The sequence below is a fragment of the Hyphopichia burtonii genome, assembly GCF_001661395.1.
Source record: "Hyphopichia burtonii NRRL Y-1933 unplaced genomic scaffold HYPBUscaffold_3, whole genome shotgun sequence".
Classification (NCBI taxonomy): domain Eukaryota; kingdom Fungi; phylum Ascomycota; class Pichiomycetes; order Serinales; family Debaryomycetaceae; genus Hyphopichia; species Hyphopichia burtonii.
Genome location: NW_017963730.1, coordinates 629,093 through 647,851, shown reverse-complemented (window position 1 = coordinate 647,851; position 18,759 = coordinate 629,093). Strand labels below are relative to the sequence as shown.

The following is an 18,759-nucleotide window of genomic DNA, read 5'->3' as shown; positions in this document are numbered from 1 at the left end:
TTTTTTTTTTTTTTTTTTTTTTTTTTTTTTTTTTTTTTATTAGTATCACCTTCTATCGATCAACCTCTTGTTGCAAATACATTCACCATCTTTCCAATCCAATAAGTGTGCTATCTTCAGAGAATCTGTTGAATAGCGTCTATACATCGATCAAGCGTCTTCCTTATTGGCTTACGTCGAGGTTGCAATCCTTTCCTACTAGTAAAACCAAAAAAAAAAAAAAAAAAATCAAAACAAAGTATACTATTATCAAGTGGTACCCATTAAACAAGTATTGATATCGTTATAAGGATAGTCCGGTGTGGAAATAGGTATAGCAGGAATATCAAGCGGTTTTGTTTTAAAAATTTTGTGGGAATTTAATATTTGTATTAGTAGCCGCTTTAAATTATAATTCAATTATCTTCAAACAAGGATTCAGTCAAGTATTACAAGTATCATGTATCTTCCATTTGCTAATTACAATAACAACCCCAACCAAAACGGGAACAACAAACAACCTGCCACTGGGGCTCCATCAAGTATGTACAACCAACCTCCTTCGGTACGCCCTGGATCAGGTCAAGGTTTTGTTAATCATCTTTCTTCCCCAGCTCCTGCTGCTCCTCCTGCTTTATCCTCTCGTATTATGGGGAATGGTTCAATGAATCTTTCCACTCCCCTTGCTTTCTCTCATGCTAATAGTGGGCATTTGATGCAACAACAACAACAACCCCAACCCCAACATATATATGAGAATCAACCCCAACCTCAACGTTATCAAACTCAACAACCTCAACTGATTAGCTTACAGCAACTGCACCATCAACCCCATCCACTGCAACAACAACATCACCAACAACATCATCAACAACCTCATCAAAATATTATGATACAACAACACCAAAAGGACTCAAGTGAAAGTATACAGGACGGTCAAGCCTCCGATACTAAGAAGAGAAGAGGCCGTCCAAAAAAATTCATTCTTGATCCTTCAACTAATGAATATATCGATTCTACTCACCCAAATTTTAAAGCTCTTAATAGAGTATTTAAAAAATCAACTAAACGTAAAAACCGTACTTCTAATCCTCAAGTTTCGGTTGCTAACTCATTACCAAATGCTCAGCCTGATTATGAAAGTGAAGAAGCTCAACATGCTAGAAAAATGGCTAGATTACAAGATAAACCTCCCTATTTACGTTCTTTAGAGGATGAAACGGTTAAAAATTTAATTAAAAAGAAAGATAGAAGAGGTAGACCAAGAAAATTCCCAGTAGAACAAACTGGTATCACTATCAAAGGTATTAGAGTTAATGGTACTCCTGGTGCCGTGGCTGTCAAGTCATCTGAAGATCTCGATGACCCAACTAGATTGGTGAAAACTAGAAACGACCTTGATGATGGAACTAATGATATCAATGCTACCATCCAAAGTGTTATTCCATCTCATTTACAACACGGTCTGTAAATGTTCTGAGTTGAACTTCCTTTTTACTCCTTTTTTTTTTTTTTTCGATCAATTTTATTCTTCTTCTTTGTTTGTTATTGAAACTCGTCAAGAGAACTCGTTCCTCAAGATCGAAGACTCCAAGGCTCAATTACCCGTACTTTTCAGTTTTCTTTTCTGGTGGATTGTATCTTCCAAATAACTGTTTCTTTTTTTGATTTATCGTTCCAGTCTTATCTTTTTTTTTTGAAATTTTCAGTGATTTTTATTCCCTTCCTATTTTTTTACATTTTATTCAAAATCAAGTTGATGATTTTTTCTATTGTTATATGTCTGAAAGTCTTTTTAATCCTTATTGTTTCTCTGGTTCATCTATTTTCCTACTTTGTTATTACACATTTCCAATGTTTGTACTATAAATGTATATTTATAATATAACTCTAACTGTACTCTAAAATATTATCATCGAAAATGTAATGTTACGAGTCTTCACTAGCAAAGCCTGTTCTTATAAAGCCTTCAACTTGTTCAATAGGATCTGAAAGATCATTCATACTAGGAATTCTGTACGGCTGCGAAATTTACTATACACACATTTAAATACACAATCTAAGACAAATCTATGTTTTTTCGCTTCTACTTTGTGAAATCAAGTTATCTTCTTCTTGTCAAATACATACTAGATGAGTTCACCTACTACAGGATAAGGTAACAGAGTACTAAACAGTTTTAAGTGAGATAAATAAAAGAAAAGGCCTTGAAGAATGCAATGAGAAAAGAAACGAAGAAAAGAATAAAAGGCAAAGAGAAACAAAGTTTAAATGCATCGATTTTGTAGAGATCCATAGGAATCAAAGAGAAAAGATAGAAAAAAAGATAACTTAGAATGCAAGATTATGTGGAAATAAAAGAAAAGAAAAAAAAAAAAAAGATATCGAACTAGAAGGATCATCAATTGAATAGAGAAAGATGAAAAGAGGAAATGAAAGCTTTTTGATGATGAATAATTGGAATGTCAAGCACTGATTACTTCACTTACTTTCTTTTACCCTTCTTCTTATTTGATTTTTTTCCATTCTTCTTCTTCTTTTTAGACTTGGGTTTTGCTGAAGCCCCCGATGCGTTCCCGGTGGGATTCGAAGTTGGTTCTGGTGATTCTGTTGAAGTCTCACCAGCATCTAATCCACTTGGGTTAGTTGATTCTTCTTGTGCGTGAGCAGCACTAGATGCAGAAGCAGAACCAACTTTATGTTGTTGAGCTTTTGCTTCGACTTGAGCTTCTGAGTGAGGGGTTGGTTCTTTTTTGGAATTGATGCTTGTTGTTTCATTACCATCGGTAGTTTGGTAGTTTGAGTCATTATCGAGAGTTGATTTGATCAAAGGAGTAGTTTCGGAGTCATCATCAGTTTTACGAGAGGTGATTTCTTGTTCATATAATCTTCCTCTCAAATCCATGATTTCTTCTGGTTCATCTGTTACTAAGGATGAGCTCTTAACGTTTGAAATGGGTACTTTAGGTTCTTTGAATTCTTCATCATCCTGTTTTGAATCGATTGATTTCTCATTTTTTTCTGTTTGTTCGTTATTTTTATTAGACTTAGAAGAAGAACCAATTCTTACTAAATCTTTGGTAGATCTACCAAAGAAATCTAATTCATCTTCGGGATAATCTGGGGGAAGTTCTTCACCTTTATCCAATAATTTATCACCTTCACTTTTATTGATGCTACCATATTGAGGAAGAGCCGCTAATCCTCTATCTCCTTTAATTTTTTTATAATCACTAGTAGAAATAAAACCATATTTACGAACATTAGCTTCAATCCAAACATAACCTAATTGACCTAAATTAGCTTGAAATTTAGCATTTGTTGAAAAACAACCAACTGCAGGGTATAAATCAACATAACAATCTTTAAGAATATCCATTAATTTCTTACCATTACGGGTGATGAATACAGTACCGGTTGAAATTACGTAACCAAACCCAACGGTATCAGATTGTGATAAAGGAGGTAAAACTTGGGCATTGAATTTACTATTATCGCCCATATGCTGTTGTAATGGAGTAGGGAAAGGCTTGTTAATCTTTAAATTACCAGTTGATTCATAAGCAATTGAAAAATTATTATAACCTGGTAAACGAAATGACAGAGGATAAGGTTTAGTAACTAAACCAATAGCAAAATGACCATTTTCATTTGAAGAATCATATTCAAACACTTTAACTTCAAAATAAACAGTATCTGAATAAGTACGATTTTTAACAGGTAAGCAATAATTAAGTACAGAAGTAGCAGTTGAATAAGGAGTATCGTTATTTAAAAAGTGAATCTCTGTTCTATCAGCAACAATATATCTAGCCAGTAAGATATCATGTTCTTGTTCGAATTCAAAAGCATTTATACCACAGTCCTTGATAAGCACTTCATCTTCAGGAGTGAAAGATTTACCCCTAATGTTATGAAAATTCGGTGGATTAGATTTAGTATATTCTTCCCCTTTCAAGTAAGAATTTTGTTCTTCAGGAGATAAATGAGTAAAGTCATATTCTTCGGCCAAGTGAGTAAGCGATTCCTCGTCATTAATGAATTCACGTGGAACATCTCCGTATCTAAACGCATCATCTCCTAGTAAATGATAGTCATGTCTGAATGATCCACTAAAGAAAACCTTGTATGCAATGAAAAATAAAATTATAAATAACAAAATTGAAACAACAATGAAAATAATAAGGATATCAACGGGATCCAACTCCCAGGATCCAATCATCATCTTCCAGTGGTCCTGCTATCGATGCAAAAATGCTTTCGGATTAGTTAATGAAAGTAATAGGGATTGAAATTTTAAAGATCAAAAAATGCGAGGAAAAAATCTTGATAGTAAGTAAATTATCGAGTGATGCTTAATTAAAGGGAGAATTTTTCACTCTAATTTTTTTTTTTTTTTTTTTCTTTGTTCCCTCCAATTGATTTATACTGGAAATTTTGGATAAGCTCAATTACAATAAGCTTTTATTAAAGTTAATGTAAATGACAAAGAAGAGAAATTGATTTGAAATAAGGGATATTTGTTTGGTATGTCATATTTTGGCTTCTCACTTTTGTTTGGATCAAAAAGTTTGATTTACAACCAACAATTGCAACCATTGTAATACAATTGACAATCATGCGTTACTACAGAGAAGTTGGTCATTAGTATGTTAGGATAATGTACAGTGATTCTATATATGCGATTAATTAGAGCTAGTTAGAAGGTTTACTACTTTTCATTAAAGATCTTGAACCATCTTTAACCATTGGGCTATAATGTTTATCTAATAAAACATTTTCCCATAATGTAGCAGCACCACTATTACATCTTTCTAATTCAACTTCAACGTTAGGTCTTTCGATACCCAAGGTATATGAGCCTTCACCACTAATACGTTCTTCAGTATTCCATAGACCTTTAAAGCCTTCACCGTATCTACTCATCAATTTACCAACGAATTTCAAATTAGCCAATGCAGTTTTTTCAGGGGAATTTAAAGTTAAAATGTATAATCTTTTAGTGAAAGAAGTAGCACGAGGTAAAGTTCCATTTCTTGATCTAAAAAAAATGCAATCTAAACATCGAAGAAGTAATTCAGCCTTTGTTGAAACATTTACTGAAGGCTTATTTGTTGAATTAGACGGAGATAATGGATCTGCTAATCTAAGAGACTTATGAGATAATTCTAAATCAGTATCCAAAGATAAGTCAGCTAAAATAACGTATAAGCTATTAATGAATCTAGTAAGATCGATTGACATTGGTAATTTACCAGTAGTTGAATGATTTAAGATTAAAGCAAATGAAGTAGCAATACATAATAAAACTGTTCTTATTTGTTGACCAGTATACATTCCACCATAATCATCTTCATCGTCATTATCGTTAGTATCGAAAATTGAAGTATTAGCAAGAGAATGTTCATCTAAAATATCCGACATAATTTCTCTCAATACTTCTAAGAAATCACCTAATAAATCAAAATTAGCCATTTGACCAAAACGGGATAAACCTTCCAAGACAGCAGCCATTAAAAGAGTAGCATCATTTTTACCTGAACTACCAGTAGAATTATTAACTGTATGACTACCGGCCTTTAAAATTTCTAAATAAAGAGTTAAAACCATTTTTAAAACTTGGGCTTGAAATTTTTCCCGTTCTTCAGCGGTAACTGCTTGTTCAGCTTTCCTCATTTCTTCATCAATTTCTTTACGTTCTTTTCTTGCTTTACGTTCTTTTTTAGATAAATGAACTCTATCCTTTTTCTTTAATTTTGGTTTTTTATCTTGATCATCTTTATTATTATTTGGGTCATAATCATGTAAAAGGGAAAGCGATAAGAAGATGTTAATAACTGATTCATCAACTCTGAATTTTTTATCTTTAATTGATTTGGATAATAATTTAACGATATCATAAGTGATATCACCATGTTGTTCATCATCAATTAAAGTAGTTTGTAAAATTTGAATGCATTTGGTGAATATTTCATAATCGATATTATCATTTGGTTTTTTATTAAGACGGCGAATAATTATATTGAAAAGTTCTGCTCTATAATTAAAATGACGTAAAGAAGATGAACATAATTCACAGGCAGCTTTAGAGGATAATTGACCTAATTTTATTTGATTTGGAGTAATTTTTTTATTATTTTGAGAATTTGAATTGGATATTTTTGATAATTTAGTCAAATGATCAATATATTGCTTATAATTATGAATTAATATTTGTTCGAATTGTCTTAATCTAGCAACTTCCTTACTAACTTTTTCACGTTTTTCTGCATCAGTCAAAGGTCTTATTCTATATCCTGGTGCTAATGATTTGAAAACTGGTATCAATGCCATTATAGCTAATTGACAGGTTACTACATTATTTGATTCGGACATTTTTCTTAATCTTGTAAGACATGATATATTTTCTTCTGGGTCTTCTATCAATTTAGATGCAAGATTGGCAATCTCTTCTTTTAATTTGGTGAGCTTTTCTTGTGGTGACAAATGGGAGTCCTCATCTTCTTCTGGTTCTTCCTCCTTTTCAGCTTCTTCTTCTTGTTCGGGCTCTTCTTCTGGTTCTTCTTCGGGCTCTCCTTCGTTGACCTCTCTCACAACCCGTTCAATCCTACCATCCGATGTTTTGATGGGTAACCCTTCCACCATTTTTTTCTCGTTGTTTATGGATCTAGGTCTTAATTCATAATCTTGTTCTTCGTTATCCCAGTCTTTGATATCTTCTTCTGATTCATTTTGATCGTGGGTAGAGAAGACTCCGGCAGAGAGAAGCGAGTCTTGCTCTTGCTTTGCCTTCTTTCTCTTCGCCTCTAATTCTTTATTATTCTTTCTTTTAGCCATTTGTCGCTGTAATAAGAATCCTTGTAAAGTAATGGCATCAACCTAAAAAAAAAAATAGCATAAAGCATCTCATCAGTAGTGAAAATTTACACAAAAAAAATAATATATTCGGTCACGTGATTAAGAACCTCCGTACATTTCTTCCGCTGGCCCCAAGTTATAGAAGCACCTACTGGATTTTTTTAATCCACTAATCGAACTGGATTTGGCGATGAGACAAGTGATATAATACATGCAAGTACAATCTTTGAGCAGGTATCTGGACTTCTAGCTCTGAAGGTATATTTTTTTGCAGTTCTTCATATTGACTTGCTGCAAAAATGGATTAATTAAACAACTTTTCTATGTTTTTGTTATTCTGTTTCGCTCGACTTGTCATGTCTTGTCTTGTATTGTCTTGTATATTTCTTCTTGTCTTGTCTTGTCTTGTCTTGTCTATTTCTTCTTGTCTTGTCTTGTCTTGTCTATTGCCTCTAATCTCCTCTGTCTGTCCTGTCTTCTTGCTGTGAATTTTTTGTCTAGTTCTTGCCCGTAAAGAGGGCGACTTCCGGCCAGTGGTCGGTTTGTGGATAGTACCGGCCCCGGTTCAGGGGCGGTGTTGCCCGGTATTGAAAATGATCTTGACCGGTTTGCCTTTTCGGTTCGTGGTGCCTCGTCAATACATTATGATAAATGGTCCAACTTCCAATATCGACTACACGATTAGTCGCCTGGCACCATCCCAAGTCTCTCCCATCCCACTCCCGTGGCCTCTATCCCCTGGCTCTCTGGCCAATGGCAACTGCAAAACCTGCTGGTGTACTGGTTCCCTACGCGTCAGATCGGCCTGGTCGGCCGCGGTCGTGTGTCGGTATTGGCTCGTATAGACAATCAGCGGGTGTTTACGTAAGCACAATCTAAACGATCGTATAACAAAATCAAATAAAAAAAAACACTATACGAATACACAAATAAAGCGAAGAGAAGGAAGAAAAAAAAAAAAAAAAAAAAAAAAAAAAAAAAAAAATAAAAAAAAAAAAAGGGAAACCAGAGAATACCACTAAAAATCAGTTGTTTTGTAATTTTGCTTATAGAAAACGATTTCTTCTTCTTCCTATTTGGTGTTTTTATCAACTATACTAACTTTCTTTTAGTATAAAGGGTAGGTTATTTCATTCGCTAGGTACGGTTTTGCTAACGGAAAACTTCCATAATAGCCGCCATTTAATTTAATTGTCAGATATCCGATCTTGTTACTTTACCCGCTGGCTAGATTATACTAAACGAAGGATATCCTGATTCCAGAAGTTTGTCGCTACTCATTGCTTGGTTAGAATTGCTCGATAGCCTGATTTGCAGTTAATATACCCATATATATATACCCATATATATATCTCGAGATCTTTCTTTTGTTATTTATTATTGATTTATTTGTTATCTCAACATGAGCTTTAACGCTTCATCTTCATTAGCAGGTGATGCTATACCTGCTAATGTATCTTCCATCCCCCAATTCTATACCAAAGAAGGGGCCCAAATTATATTGAATAATTGTTGGAATTTTTATCAATCAATGTCTTGGTTACAATTCTTTTTAACTTTAATTGTTATTGGTTTGTCTTATGATCAAATCATGTATCAAATTAGAAAAGGGGTTATCGCTGGTCCTCGTTTCAAAGTTTGGCCAATCATTGGTCCTTTCTTAGAATCTTTAGATCCTAAATTCGAAGAATATAAAGCAAAATGGGACTCTGGTGAATTATCTTGTGTTTCTATCTTTCATAAATTTGTGGTTATTGCTTCTTCTAGAGATTTAGCAAGAAAAATTTTGGCTTCTCCAAGATATGTTAAACCTTGTGTTGTTGATGTTGCAATTAAAATTTTAAGACCAACTAATTGGGTCTTTTTAGATGGTAAAGCTCACACTGATTACCGTAGATCTCTTAATGGTTTATTCGTTCAAAAAGCTTTGGAAATTTATATCCCAGTTTTAGAAAAATATATGGACCTTTATTTAGAAAAATTTACTAATTACGATGGTCCAAGAAAATTCTTCCCAGAATTTAGAGAATTATTATGTGCTCTTAGTTTAAGAACTTTCTGTGGTGATCATATCACTGATGATCAAATCCAATTAATTGCTGATAACTATTTTAAAATTACTGCTGCTTTAGAATTAGTTAATTTCCCAATTATCATTCCTTTCACTAAAACTTGGTATGGTAAAAAAATTGCTGATGAAACCATGAAAATTTTTGAAGATTGTGCTGCTAAATCTAAAGTTTTAATTAATGAACAAAATGGTAAATCTGGTTGTATTATGGATGAATGGATTTCCCTTATGAAAGATGCTAAATTAAAACATAGTGAAGATCCTGAATCAAGATTATTAATTAGAGAATTCTCTAATCGTGAAATTTCGGAAGTTATTTTCACTTTCCTTTTCGCTTCTCAAGATGCTTCTTCTTCTTTAGCTTGTTGGTTATTCCAAATTGTGGCTGATCGTCCTGATGTTGTTGCTAAAGTTAGAGAAGAACAATTAAGAGTTAGAAATAATGATCCAAATGTTCCTCTCTCTTTAGATCTTATTAATCAAATGACTTATACTAATGACGTTGTTAAAGAATCTTTACGTTACCGTCCTCCTGTCTTAATGGTTCCTTACGTTGTTAAACAACCTTTCCCAGTTACTGATACTTATACTGCTCCAAAAGGTGCCATGCTTATTCCAACTTTATATCCTGCTTTACATGATCCAGAAGTTTATTCTGATCCTGATACTTTCATTCCTGAAAGATGGGAAAATGCTACTGGTGATATGTATAAACGTAATTGGTTGGTTTTTGGAACTGGTCCTCATGTTTGTTTGGGTAAAAATTATGTCTTAATGACTTTTACTGGTATGTTGGGTAAATATTTAATGAATGCTGACTTGGTTCATCATCCTACTCCTCTTTCGGAAGAAATTAAAGTTTTCGCTACTATTTTCCCTAAAGATGATTTAATCATGGAATGGCATAAGAGAGATCCTTTACAAGATGTTAATCCTGATGATAAAATCTCAAATGTTTCCACTTCTGTCGAAGCTACTGCATAAAACTTGACGTTTTCATACATAAAATAATTTAAATGTGTTTGATTCAATTTAATAAATCCGTTTAAACTTAACCTTTTGATACATTATATATATATATATTTATAAACTTTTTCATATGTTTTTTTGTTTTCCTTCTCCTCTATTCTATGTTTTATAAGTATTCCTTTTTATCTAATCCTTTTTGTTTGTGTTTTAATTGATACTTGCTTGTACCCATTTCCTATTATCTCAATTGGTGAATGGAAATAACTTCAATAAACAACTGATTCAATATTCAATTCATTCTCGGTGCGGAGTCGGAGTGAATAATTCCGCTCTTTCATTGATCAAGTGGGGAATATTTCCGTGGGGGACTAGCCGATTCGAGGAGAATCACAATATTCGTGGAGGATAATCACAATAATCGTGGAGGAAACACAATAATCGTGGAGGATAATCAAACTACAAAAAAATCTGTTCAATTAAACGTAAATGTTTTTATTACAAAATATGTAAGAAATCAACCCAGATGAGAACAATTCAAAGTATCCTCAGTATAAAATCATATATGTAAAGTAAATTTATGAAGAGTGAATTGAATCTAAGCATCATAAGTAGAAGCAGAAATGTTACCACCTCTACCGGTCCAGTTAACGTGGATCCATTCACCTTTCTTGAGGAAATCATTTTCTTCACCTGGTAAGACTTGGAAAGTGTGGGCACCAAAGTAATCTCTTTGAGCTTGTAATAAGTTAGCAGGTAATTTTTCTGATCTGTAACCATCGTAGAAAGAAAGAGCGGTACTGAAAGCAGGAACTGGAACACCAAATTCAACAGCTTTACCAATGGTGGCTCTCCAACCTTTTTGAGCTTTGGTAATAGCATCATTGAAGAAAGGATGGAATAATAAGTTTTCTAAATCTGGGTTTTCTCTATAAGCAGAAGTGATTTCACCCAAGAAAACAGATCTGATAATACAACCACCTCTCCACATAAGAGCAATAGCTGGGTTATTTAATTTCCAACCATATTCTTTAGCAGCTTCTCTGATTAACATGAAACCTTGGGCATAAGAAATAATCTTGGAGGCATAAAGAGCTTGTTCTAAATCATCAACAAATTTTTGTTTATCTTGAATTGGGGATTCCCCTTCAACAGTTGGACCAGTTAAGATGGAAGAAGCTCTGGTTCTTTCAGATTTTAAAGCGGATAAACATCTAGAGAAAACAGCTTCACCAATTAAAGTAACTGGCATACCTAAATCTAAAGCATTAATAGCAGTCCATTTACCAGTACCTTTTTGACCAGCGGTATCCAAAATTTTTTCTAATAAAGGTTTATTGTCAGTTGGATCATTATAATATAAGATATCTCTAGTAATTTCAACCAAGAAAGAATCTAAAACACCATTATTCCATTTAGCGAAAACATCACCAATTTCTTTATTTGAAAATTTACCAACACGTTTTAATAAATCATAAGCTTCACAAATAACTTGCATATCACCATATTCAATACCATTATGAACCATTTTAACGTAATGACCGGCACCACCGTCACCAACCCAATCACAACAAGGTTCGTCATCAGATTTAGCGGCAATTGATTGGAAAATTTCTTTAATGTGAGGCCAAGCATCTGGATGACCACCAGGCATTAAAGAAGGACCATAACGAGCACCTTCTTCACCACCAGAAACACCAGAACCAACGAAAAGAATACCCTTTTCATTTAATTCAGTGTAACGACGATTGGAATCTGGGAAGTGAGAATTACCACCATCAATGACAATATCACCTTTTTCTAAATAAGGTAATAATTGGTTAATGAAATCATCAACTGGTTTACCAGCTTTAACTAAAAGAATAATTCTTCTTGGTCTTTTCAAGTTATCAACCAATTCTTGAATAGAATGAGCACCAATGATTGATTTACCCTTTGCTTCGTTATCTAAAAAGTGATCAACTTTAGCAACAGTTCTATTATAAGCAACAACAGTAAATCCTTTGTCGGCGGCATTTAAGATCAAATTTTGACCCATAACGGCCAAACCAATTAAACCGATATCACCACTATGTTTCTTGTTAGTACCCATAGTTCTATTGCCTGTCAATTCATTATTAAGCTTAGATAATCGATTGATCGCAGTTATTTGAGACATTGTCGACATATTTTCCCACGGGCAGACAAGTCCGAATCAGAGCAATTAATAATTATTTTTCCTTCCTCCCTAGTTGGTACTTGCTTTAAAAGTATCTCTTGATAATTCAATTATCTCACCAAAAGGTGAAATCAAGTCCATTATATATTCAATTGACTTGGACCACGGTTAAAGCAAGTTCACCAGAAAAGAGGGGCGAGAGAACAGGAAAAAAATTCATCCTTGAACGAATCGGACTCAACTCAACCTCAAAGCTATCAATTGATGAAATTTAAAGAATACATACGTTGGAGCAGACATTGTACAATGATAAGAAATAATGAAAGATAATTAGTTAAAATTGAATTAAATTTCAATGATTAATCAAAGAAAAAGAAGAAATAGAGTGAGTGGAATTTATGGGAATTAAATATTAATTTTAAATTCATCCAACTACAAAAATCACTTTTTTTGTGTGTGCTTACAAACAATTCAACTTAGTTCTAGTACTTTTGCCATTAAAGCAAAATAAATTGTTAGTAATTGAAAAAATTGTTGGATTTCTTTTGCTTTTGCAGGTTGCACCGGGTCTATTTGCAGATTGTGTCTTTGGCAGCTTTGCGTGGTTTTTTTATTTGGTTTTCGGTGGGTGTCGCGCAATGTCGCGCAATGTCGTGGGCACCCGCCGATAACGGCTTTGGGGGCGTTGTCTCAGATTGCTGCAATTGCTGATTTCCGGTGGTTACACGTGAGTGGTGATGACGTCGTGCTGTTCCGGGGTACCGTCACGTGCTATTGTCTGATCTGATATAATGAATGAATTTCTTGATTTTTTTGCAGTAGGAATAAAAAAATGGAAGATTCCGACTTGTAATTCAAGGATTGATCTACTTCTTCATCTCTAAGTTTCCATAATGCCAGTTCACGCTCCACACGGTGGTCAATTACAAGATTTAGTCATTCGTGACTCTTCTATTAAGTCAGATTTATTAAAAGAAGCAGCTAGTTTACCTTCTTATACTTTAACTGATAGACAATTATGTGATTTAGAGCTTATTTTAAATGGGGGGTTTTCTCCATTGAATGGGTTTTTAAATGAAGATGATTATAATTCAGTTGTTTCTGATATGAGATTATCATCTATTAAAAATGAATCAAATGGCCAAGGTTTATTATGGCCAATGCCAATTACTTTGGATGTTTCTCAAGAAACCGCTTCGAAATTTAACTTGAAAGACCGTGTTGTTTTAAAAGATTTGAGAGATGAAAAACCTTTAGCCGTTTTAACTATTGAATCAATTTATAAACCAAATAAATCTTTAGAAGCCGAAAAAGTCTTCAGAGGTGATCCTGAACATCCTGCTATCAAATATTTAAATAATATTGCTGGTGATATTTATATTGGTGGTTCTATTCAAGGTATTGATTATCCAAAACATTATGATTACGTCGAATTCCGTAAATCGCCAACTGAATTGAGAGAAGAATTTATCAAATTAGGTTGGGATAAACAACATGTTGTTGCTTTCCAAACTAGAAATCCAATGCATAGAGCTCACCGTGAATTAACCGTTCGTGCTGCTAAAGATATCGGTGATGATGGCCATATTTTGGTTCATCCAGTTGTTGGGTTAACTAAACCGGGTGATATTGATCATCATACTAGAGTTAAAGTTTATCAACAAATTTTGAAAAAATACCCTGAAGGTTTAGCCACCATTTCTCTTTTACCCTTGGCTATGAGAATGGGTGGTGATCGTGAAGCTTTATGGCATGCTTTAATTCGTTTGAATTATGGTGTTGACCATTTTATCGTTGGTAGAGATCATGCTGGTCCTGGTTCAAATTCAAAAGGTGAAAGCTTTTATGGTCCTTATGACGCTCAAGATTTATTAGCTAAATTCGAAAATGAATTACCAATTAAAGTTGTTCCTTTTAGAATGGTTACTTATTTACCTGATGAAGATAGATATGCTCCTATCGATACTATCGATACTAATAAAGTTAAAACTGCTAATATCTCCGGTACCGAATTAAGACAACGTTTAAGAGATGGTACCGATATCCCTGAATGGTTTTCTTATCCTGAAGTTGTTAAAATTTTAAGAGATACTAATCCTCCAAGATTTAATCAAGGTTTTGCTATTGTTATCGATTCTTCTAAATCTCATCCTGAACAAGGTGAATATTTATCTTTTGCTTTACAATCTAGTTTGAATCAATTCCATGGTTCTCGTCGTATCACTAAATTAGATTCTTCTTATAACGATGCTTTCCTTATCAATGAATTAGCTAAAGCCGGTTCTGGTATCATTATTCCCGTCAAATCTGATTATTCCAACATTGTTAATACCGTTGGTAAGTCTAATACCATCATTGTCAACATTGATGGCGAACAAGATTCCCATAATGGTGTTTTCTCCTTAAATCAACAAAATGGCGTTTTTGAACTCAACACCGTCGTTGATGATATTATCTCCTACTTAAAATCTCAAGGCTTTTATAAATAAACTTGTAGTTAAAAAGCATTTGATCAAAGAAATTTTAGTTCATGTTCTGGGAAAATTGAAAAGTTTTAGAGTTCCTTATTTATTTATTCTTATTAGATTCTATATAGATTAGATGTTAATAGCAATCTGTGATTTAATATTATTCAAATCTTCTGTAAGAATTCCCAAATGTAGCATTCCCAAATGTAGCATTCCCAACCGATGCATTCAAACAGTCCATAAATACATAAATACTTGAATATCTGTTCTAGCGGTTATCTGTCATTTTAAGTTCGCTGTAAAACTGGTTGCGAAACTTTTGGAAATTTTCAAACTATTTCAGAACTCCAGGTAATAATGCTTAACCGCTAATCATCCGCTATCCTCTAGTTATGATTGTAAGTGCTGGGGATGCTTGAAACTCTAATCAATCGTTATTCACGAAGCTGCCCAACTTTGGCGCGTTTCGGCCTTATCGTTTCTCTCGCAATGTCTAGATTGACACCCGCTAATAACCCTTTAACCCCAATCTGTTTATCTGAACTCTTTTAATCGTTCTTCCGAATTTTGTTTATTGATTATAGTGATGATAAGAATATTCAAGCTATGCTATCAGAGTCTTTAAAATACAAGCGAGTTTCAGTACAGAAAAAATTTTATTTTGAATATTTACCTAAGAGAATCTATATGTTGAAATTTATTTTAACTGATCAGTACCAGACCTTAGTTAAGTTCTTAGCCACTTTACATTGGTGGTCTTAAACCGGTAAAGAAACCAAGAGCAGTACCAGTAGATTCGAAAGTAACAGTAGTACCTTTGTTGAAGATGAAAACATCACCTGGTTTAGCAGAAACTTTGTATCCAGTTTCATCGGAGATGAAGAATTCACCTTCGACTTCTAAAATGATTTTGGTTTCATCGTAAGTGTAGTGGTAAACTAAAGCTTCACCCTTGTCTTGTCTGTAGAAACCAGAAGACAATTGGGTTTCCTTTGGAGCATCAGTAGTAAGAACATCACCTAAGAAGGAGTTGTTACCTGGAGATTCAATTGCTGGTGGTTTGACGGCTTTACCTTCAGCAGAAGCTTTGTATTTCATTGGCATTTTGAATTGGAGTTTTCTGATTTAAATTGAGTGATTTGTTAATGAACTAAGTCAATTAAACTGTTAATGATTTCAAAAAGAAAATATCCTTCAAACTTGAAGAATCATGGTCAATTTATACTAATTTTCTCCAATAAATCATTATCTTGATTAATGAAAATTTATTAGCGGAAGCTGCTTATTGCAGTTCTTATCATTACCGCATTTGGAAAAATGTTCCTCATTTACTCTAAAGGGTTCACTGATCCGATCGCACTTATTTTCAAAATCTGGCCGTTTAAACTAACTGCATTAGGTTATGGAGTTAGCTGCATTACTTGAATTTGAACCATTACTAATGGTCGGTTTACATTAATTTTAATTAAGGTCTTGTATCTCCTTAAGCTTGAGCATGCCATTCGCTTAACTAAAACTACGATTTTGGCAAGATTGATGCAAAAAATGAGAAAAAGTCGCTGTTCTTTTTCGCAGCACTAGTTACGCCAATAGTATTGGTTCAAGTAATGCAAACGAATAGTCTTACTAAAACAATTCTACTGATTATATTATAATCCAAACCTCAACATATTCAAATATAACTTTGTCAAAGACCGGGGGTTCAAAGCTCAGCTATTAGTGCTTTTTCACGGATACTAAATTATTCTTTTACGAATTGCTCATCGAAACCTTAGTATTCGAGATAATCCAGACAATCGTGAAATATCATTATCTTTAGATCGAATAAACAAAGAATGTATCTCATATACCTTATCTATCTTTATGAAATTGGCTTGAAAAGATCACACAGAAGAATCTAGGCTTTCTACCAGCTCTTAGAACTTCTGCTTTTAACGAATTAAACACAAACTGACGTCCACAACATTGATGGACTAAACACCGGAGGTATTAGCTGCTGCATCTTAAACAAGCAGATAATCTCTCTCTACACACTAATGATACGTCTGTTGGCTGGCACTTCCCCATTTTGATTTACATGGTTGAAAGAATCCGGAAACCCACTCTAGAACCTCTTGATCAAACATTGATTTCCGTATTCTTCACTATAGAAGACTTTGTGATACAAAACATGGTTTATTCTAGCTAATTGACATTGAAAAAATATGTTGAGATGGCGTATATTACTTTGATGTCTGATCAACATCAAAGTATCAAATTGATCTACATTTATCCAAAAAAACTTTTCACCCCTTTTCATAGCTCTTACCTTGACTTGGAATAGTTTTGGCTTGCTGTTAGTGAATTCTCTTACCGACTTTCAAGTTAATACTGATTATATTCATCTTTTTCACCCTGGTTTAGAGCACTGGCTGAAGTGGACTGCTTTTTTGCAACCGTTCCATTGAGGCTTTACAGGACTCTAATACCTTTGATCCTATACCTAGGACCTGTTTTATTTATATTCTTTTAAAGCATTGATCAATAAACTACACCCAACCCAAGAAAAATCAATCTTTCATTAATGACACTCAATGTGTTAAGTGTTTTGAAGGTTGAAACCTTGAGATGACGAAAATTCTCCAGATGACCCTAATGAAGACGATTATTATAATATTAGAACAAACGAAGAGAACAACACTTCGTCTGATGATTAAGGTGATAAATTTAACCTCGAAACAAGAAAAGTACCTCCTAACAATAAAGACCAAAAAGCAATGGCTTTGAAACACCCAGTCACTGTTAATTTCCTTTTGTCTGTTGTTTTACCAGGGTGATGAGGTTTCCATAGGTTTTTTACCTTTTTATTGGTTTATCGAGGTGCAACTCATTTCCTCAGGTTATGTGGCCTCAGGTTTTTGGGGCTGTTCAACCTTGGGTAGGCTATTTGTCATTAGACCTTTACATAAAACTTCATAGTATCTTATCCTAGCTTCAGACCATCATCCTCTTGTTGTTAAAATTTCTTACAAAACTGAACAAATAGCTTAAATCAGACCATGATGATCTTTAAGGATTTTTCTAGTATTTCTGCCCTTAGTCTTTGTTGCTTTTACCAAAAGTCTAAATCCTATATAGTTTTCTAAACCACCATTAAATTCTTCCGGGGTTTTTATGGTTTATCTAAATCTTTCCTTATTTTCAAGGTATGTATTTTCTTTCTATCTATATAAGTATATAAATATATTTTCTTATTGCAAAAAAAAAAAACAAAAAAAACGAAACTGCGAATGAATATCTTTCAACACCCTTCTACAAACATTGTGTTTTGGGTTGGGTAATTACGTTTCCAAATAACACGGCAATGCTTAATCACACTGTTATATTCTGTTAATCATGAGCTTCATAGCAAAGTGTGTTAAAAAAGAGGGTTGACAAGTCGTATACATTATTATTGGAAAATGCCCTCGCAAAAGATCTACTTCGTACCTTCCAAAGTAGGCTTATTCTCAAAGGCTCTCTCAGAGTTCGCCATTTGGTCATTTGCGAAAAGTAGTAAAAAACTTTAGTAACAACTAGGTAGAATGTTGATTTTCATTAATTGGTTTACGAACTTACGTCCGAAAAATCAAACTATATATCTCCAAGAAAAAAAATATAGATAGAATCAGAAAAAACATCCAAATGAACTAGATTGAACAAGTCCATCAATCAGACGCGTAAGTACGTGATACCAAGATGGAATTGTAAAATTTAATCTATGGGGGCAGCTGCCAAACGAACTTTTACTAATATCTCACCAAACCAGTCAAAATGAAGTAGACAAAAAATTTTAAGGCTCCTTGTACCTGTAAAGGCAATTGTAGCTTTCTAAACAAAGCTTCCGTGATCTCTTCAACTATTAGAGAACTCTTTAAAAAAAAGTTTCAAGTCTGTACTTAACTTGTTCTTCATCATCATCTTTACAGATTGCTACTACTATTTCTATATCAGTCATACCATTGTATTCTCACCCATGTCTATTTAGAGTGCCGTGCAACTTATCTAATTTGGGCTTACTGCCAGTATCCTTCGACACAAAATGTCCCTGACAGAACTTGGTCTCTTTTTATAGCCAATGCTTCTCTGGACACCAAACAAATCCGAACTATTAATAGATACCACCTGATCCTTTTAAAAGTTCAGGACTTTCGACTATCGCAGAAGCAGGAGTCAGAAAGACTTCCTGCGTTACGCAGAAAGGCTGCGAAAAAATTGGTATCTTATTATATTTCGGCACT

The 18,759-nt window shown here is 33.8% G+C and overlaps 8 protein-coding genes across 8 annotated transcripts; 4 read left to right on the top strand and 4 right to left on the bottom strand.

The window, feature by feature from the left end:
- Nucleotides 1-207: 207 nt before the first annotated feature.
- Nucleotides 208-1,495, top strand: HYPBUDRAFT_152540 (uncharacterized protein). Its single transcript, XM_020221075.1, has one exon. The coding sequence runs from the start codon at nucleotides 440-442 to the stop codon at nucleotides 1,448-1,450; it is 1,011 nt and encodes a 336-aa protein (XP_020076790.1). The 5' UTR covers nucleotides 208-439; the 3' UTR covers nucleotides 1,451-1,495.
- A 686-nt stretch (nucleotides 1,496-2,181) lies between these two features.
- HYPBUDRAFT_152539 (uncharacterized protein) lies at nucleotides 2,182-4,355 on the bottom strand. Its single transcript, XM_020221074.1, has one exon. It carries the CDS (start codon nucleotides 4,202-4,204, stop codon nucleotides 2,465-2,467), a length of 1,740 nt encoding a protein of 579 aa, XP_020076789.1. The 5' UTR covers nucleotides 4,205-4,355; the 3' UTR covers nucleotides 2,182-2,464.
- A 319-nt stretch (nucleotides 4,356-4,674) lies between these two features.
- HYPBUDRAFT_107239 (uncharacterized protein) lies at nucleotides 4,675-6,816 on the bottom strand (the record flags this gene model as incomplete). Its single annotated transcript, XM_020218535.1, has 1 exon — nucleotides 4,675-6,816. The coding sequence occupies one exon, from the start codon at nucleotides 6,814-6,816 to the stop codon at nucleotides 4,675-4,677; it is 2,142 nt and encodes a 713-aa protein (XP_020076788.1).
- Nucleotides 6,817-7,356: 540 nt separating this feature from the next.
- HYPBUDRAFT_152538 (uncharacterized protein) lies at nucleotides 7,357-7,772 on the top strand. The gene has a single exon (XM_020221073.1). It carries the CDS (start codon nucleotides 7,431-7,433, stop codon nucleotides 7,680-7,682), a length of 252 nt encoding a protein of 83 aa, XP_020076787.1. The 5' UTR covers nucleotides 7,357-7,430; the 3' UTR covers nucleotides 7,683-7,772.
- Nucleotides 7,773-8,239: 467 nt separating this feature from the next.
- ERG5 (C-22 sterol desaturase) lies at nucleotides 8,240-9,892 on the top strand (the record flags this gene model as incomplete). Its single annotated transcript, XM_020220095.1, has 1 exon — nucleotides 8,240-9,892. One exon carries the CDS (start codon nucleotides 8,240-8,242, stop codon nucleotides 9,890-9,892), a length of 1,653 nt encoding a protein of 550 aa, XP_020076786.1.
- Nucleotides 9,893-10,045: 153 nt separating this feature from the next.
- GND1 (phosphogluconate dehydrogenase (decarboxylating)) lies at nucleotides 10,046-12,382 on the bottom strand. The gene has a single exon (XM_020221072.1). It carries the CDS (start codon nucleotides 12,030-12,032, stop codon nucleotides 10,473-10,475), a length of 1,560 nt encoding a protein of 519 aa, XP_020076785.1. The 5' UTR covers nucleotides 12,033-12,382; the 3' UTR covers nucleotides 10,046-10,472.
- Nucleotides 12,383-12,468: 86 nt separating this feature from the next.
- Nucleotides 12,469-14,611, top strand: MET3 (sulfate adenylyltransferase). Its single transcript, XM_020219286.1, has one exon. It carries the CDS (start codon nucleotides 12,926-12,928, stop codon nucleotides 14,519-14,521), a length of 1,596 nt encoding a protein of 531 aa, XP_020076784.1. The 5' UTR covers nucleotides 12,469-12,925; the 3' UTR covers nucleotides 14,522-14,611.
- Nucleotides 14,612-15,244: 633 nt separating this feature from the next.
- On the bottom strand, nucleotides 15,245-15,604 carry HYPBUDRAFT_108282 (uncharacterized protein; the record flags this gene model as incomplete). Its single annotated transcript, XM_020218621.1, has 1 exon — nucleotides 15,245-15,604. The coding sequence occupies one exon, from the start codon at nucleotides 15,602-15,604 to the stop codon at nucleotides 15,245-15,247; it is 360 nt and encodes a 119-aa protein (XP_020076783.1).
- Between the last annotated feature and the right edge of the window lie 3,155 nt (nucleotides 15,605-18,759).

Bases quoted from the DNA above. Each gene is read 5' to 3' on its own strand.
- GND1 (XM_020221072.1), bottom strand. From the start codon at position 12,032: ATGTCTCAAATAACTGCGATCAATCGATTATCTAAGCTTAATAATGAA.
- HYPBUDRAFT_152540 (XM_020221075.1), top strand. From the start codon at position 440: ATGTATCTTCCATTTGCTAATTACAATAACAACCCCAACCAAAACGGG.
- HYPBUDRAFT_152538 (XM_020221073.1), top strand. From the start codon at position 7,431: ATGATCTTGACCGGTTTGCCTTTTCGGTTCGTGGTGCCTCGTCAATAC.
- MET3 (XM_020219286.1), top strand. From the start codon at position 12,926: ATGCCAGTTCACGCTCCACACGGTGGTCAATTACAAGATTTAGTCATT.
- HYPBUDRAFT_152539 (XM_020221074.1), bottom strand. From the start codon at position 4,204: ATGATGATTGGATCCTGGGAGTTGGATCCCGTTGATATCCTTATTATT.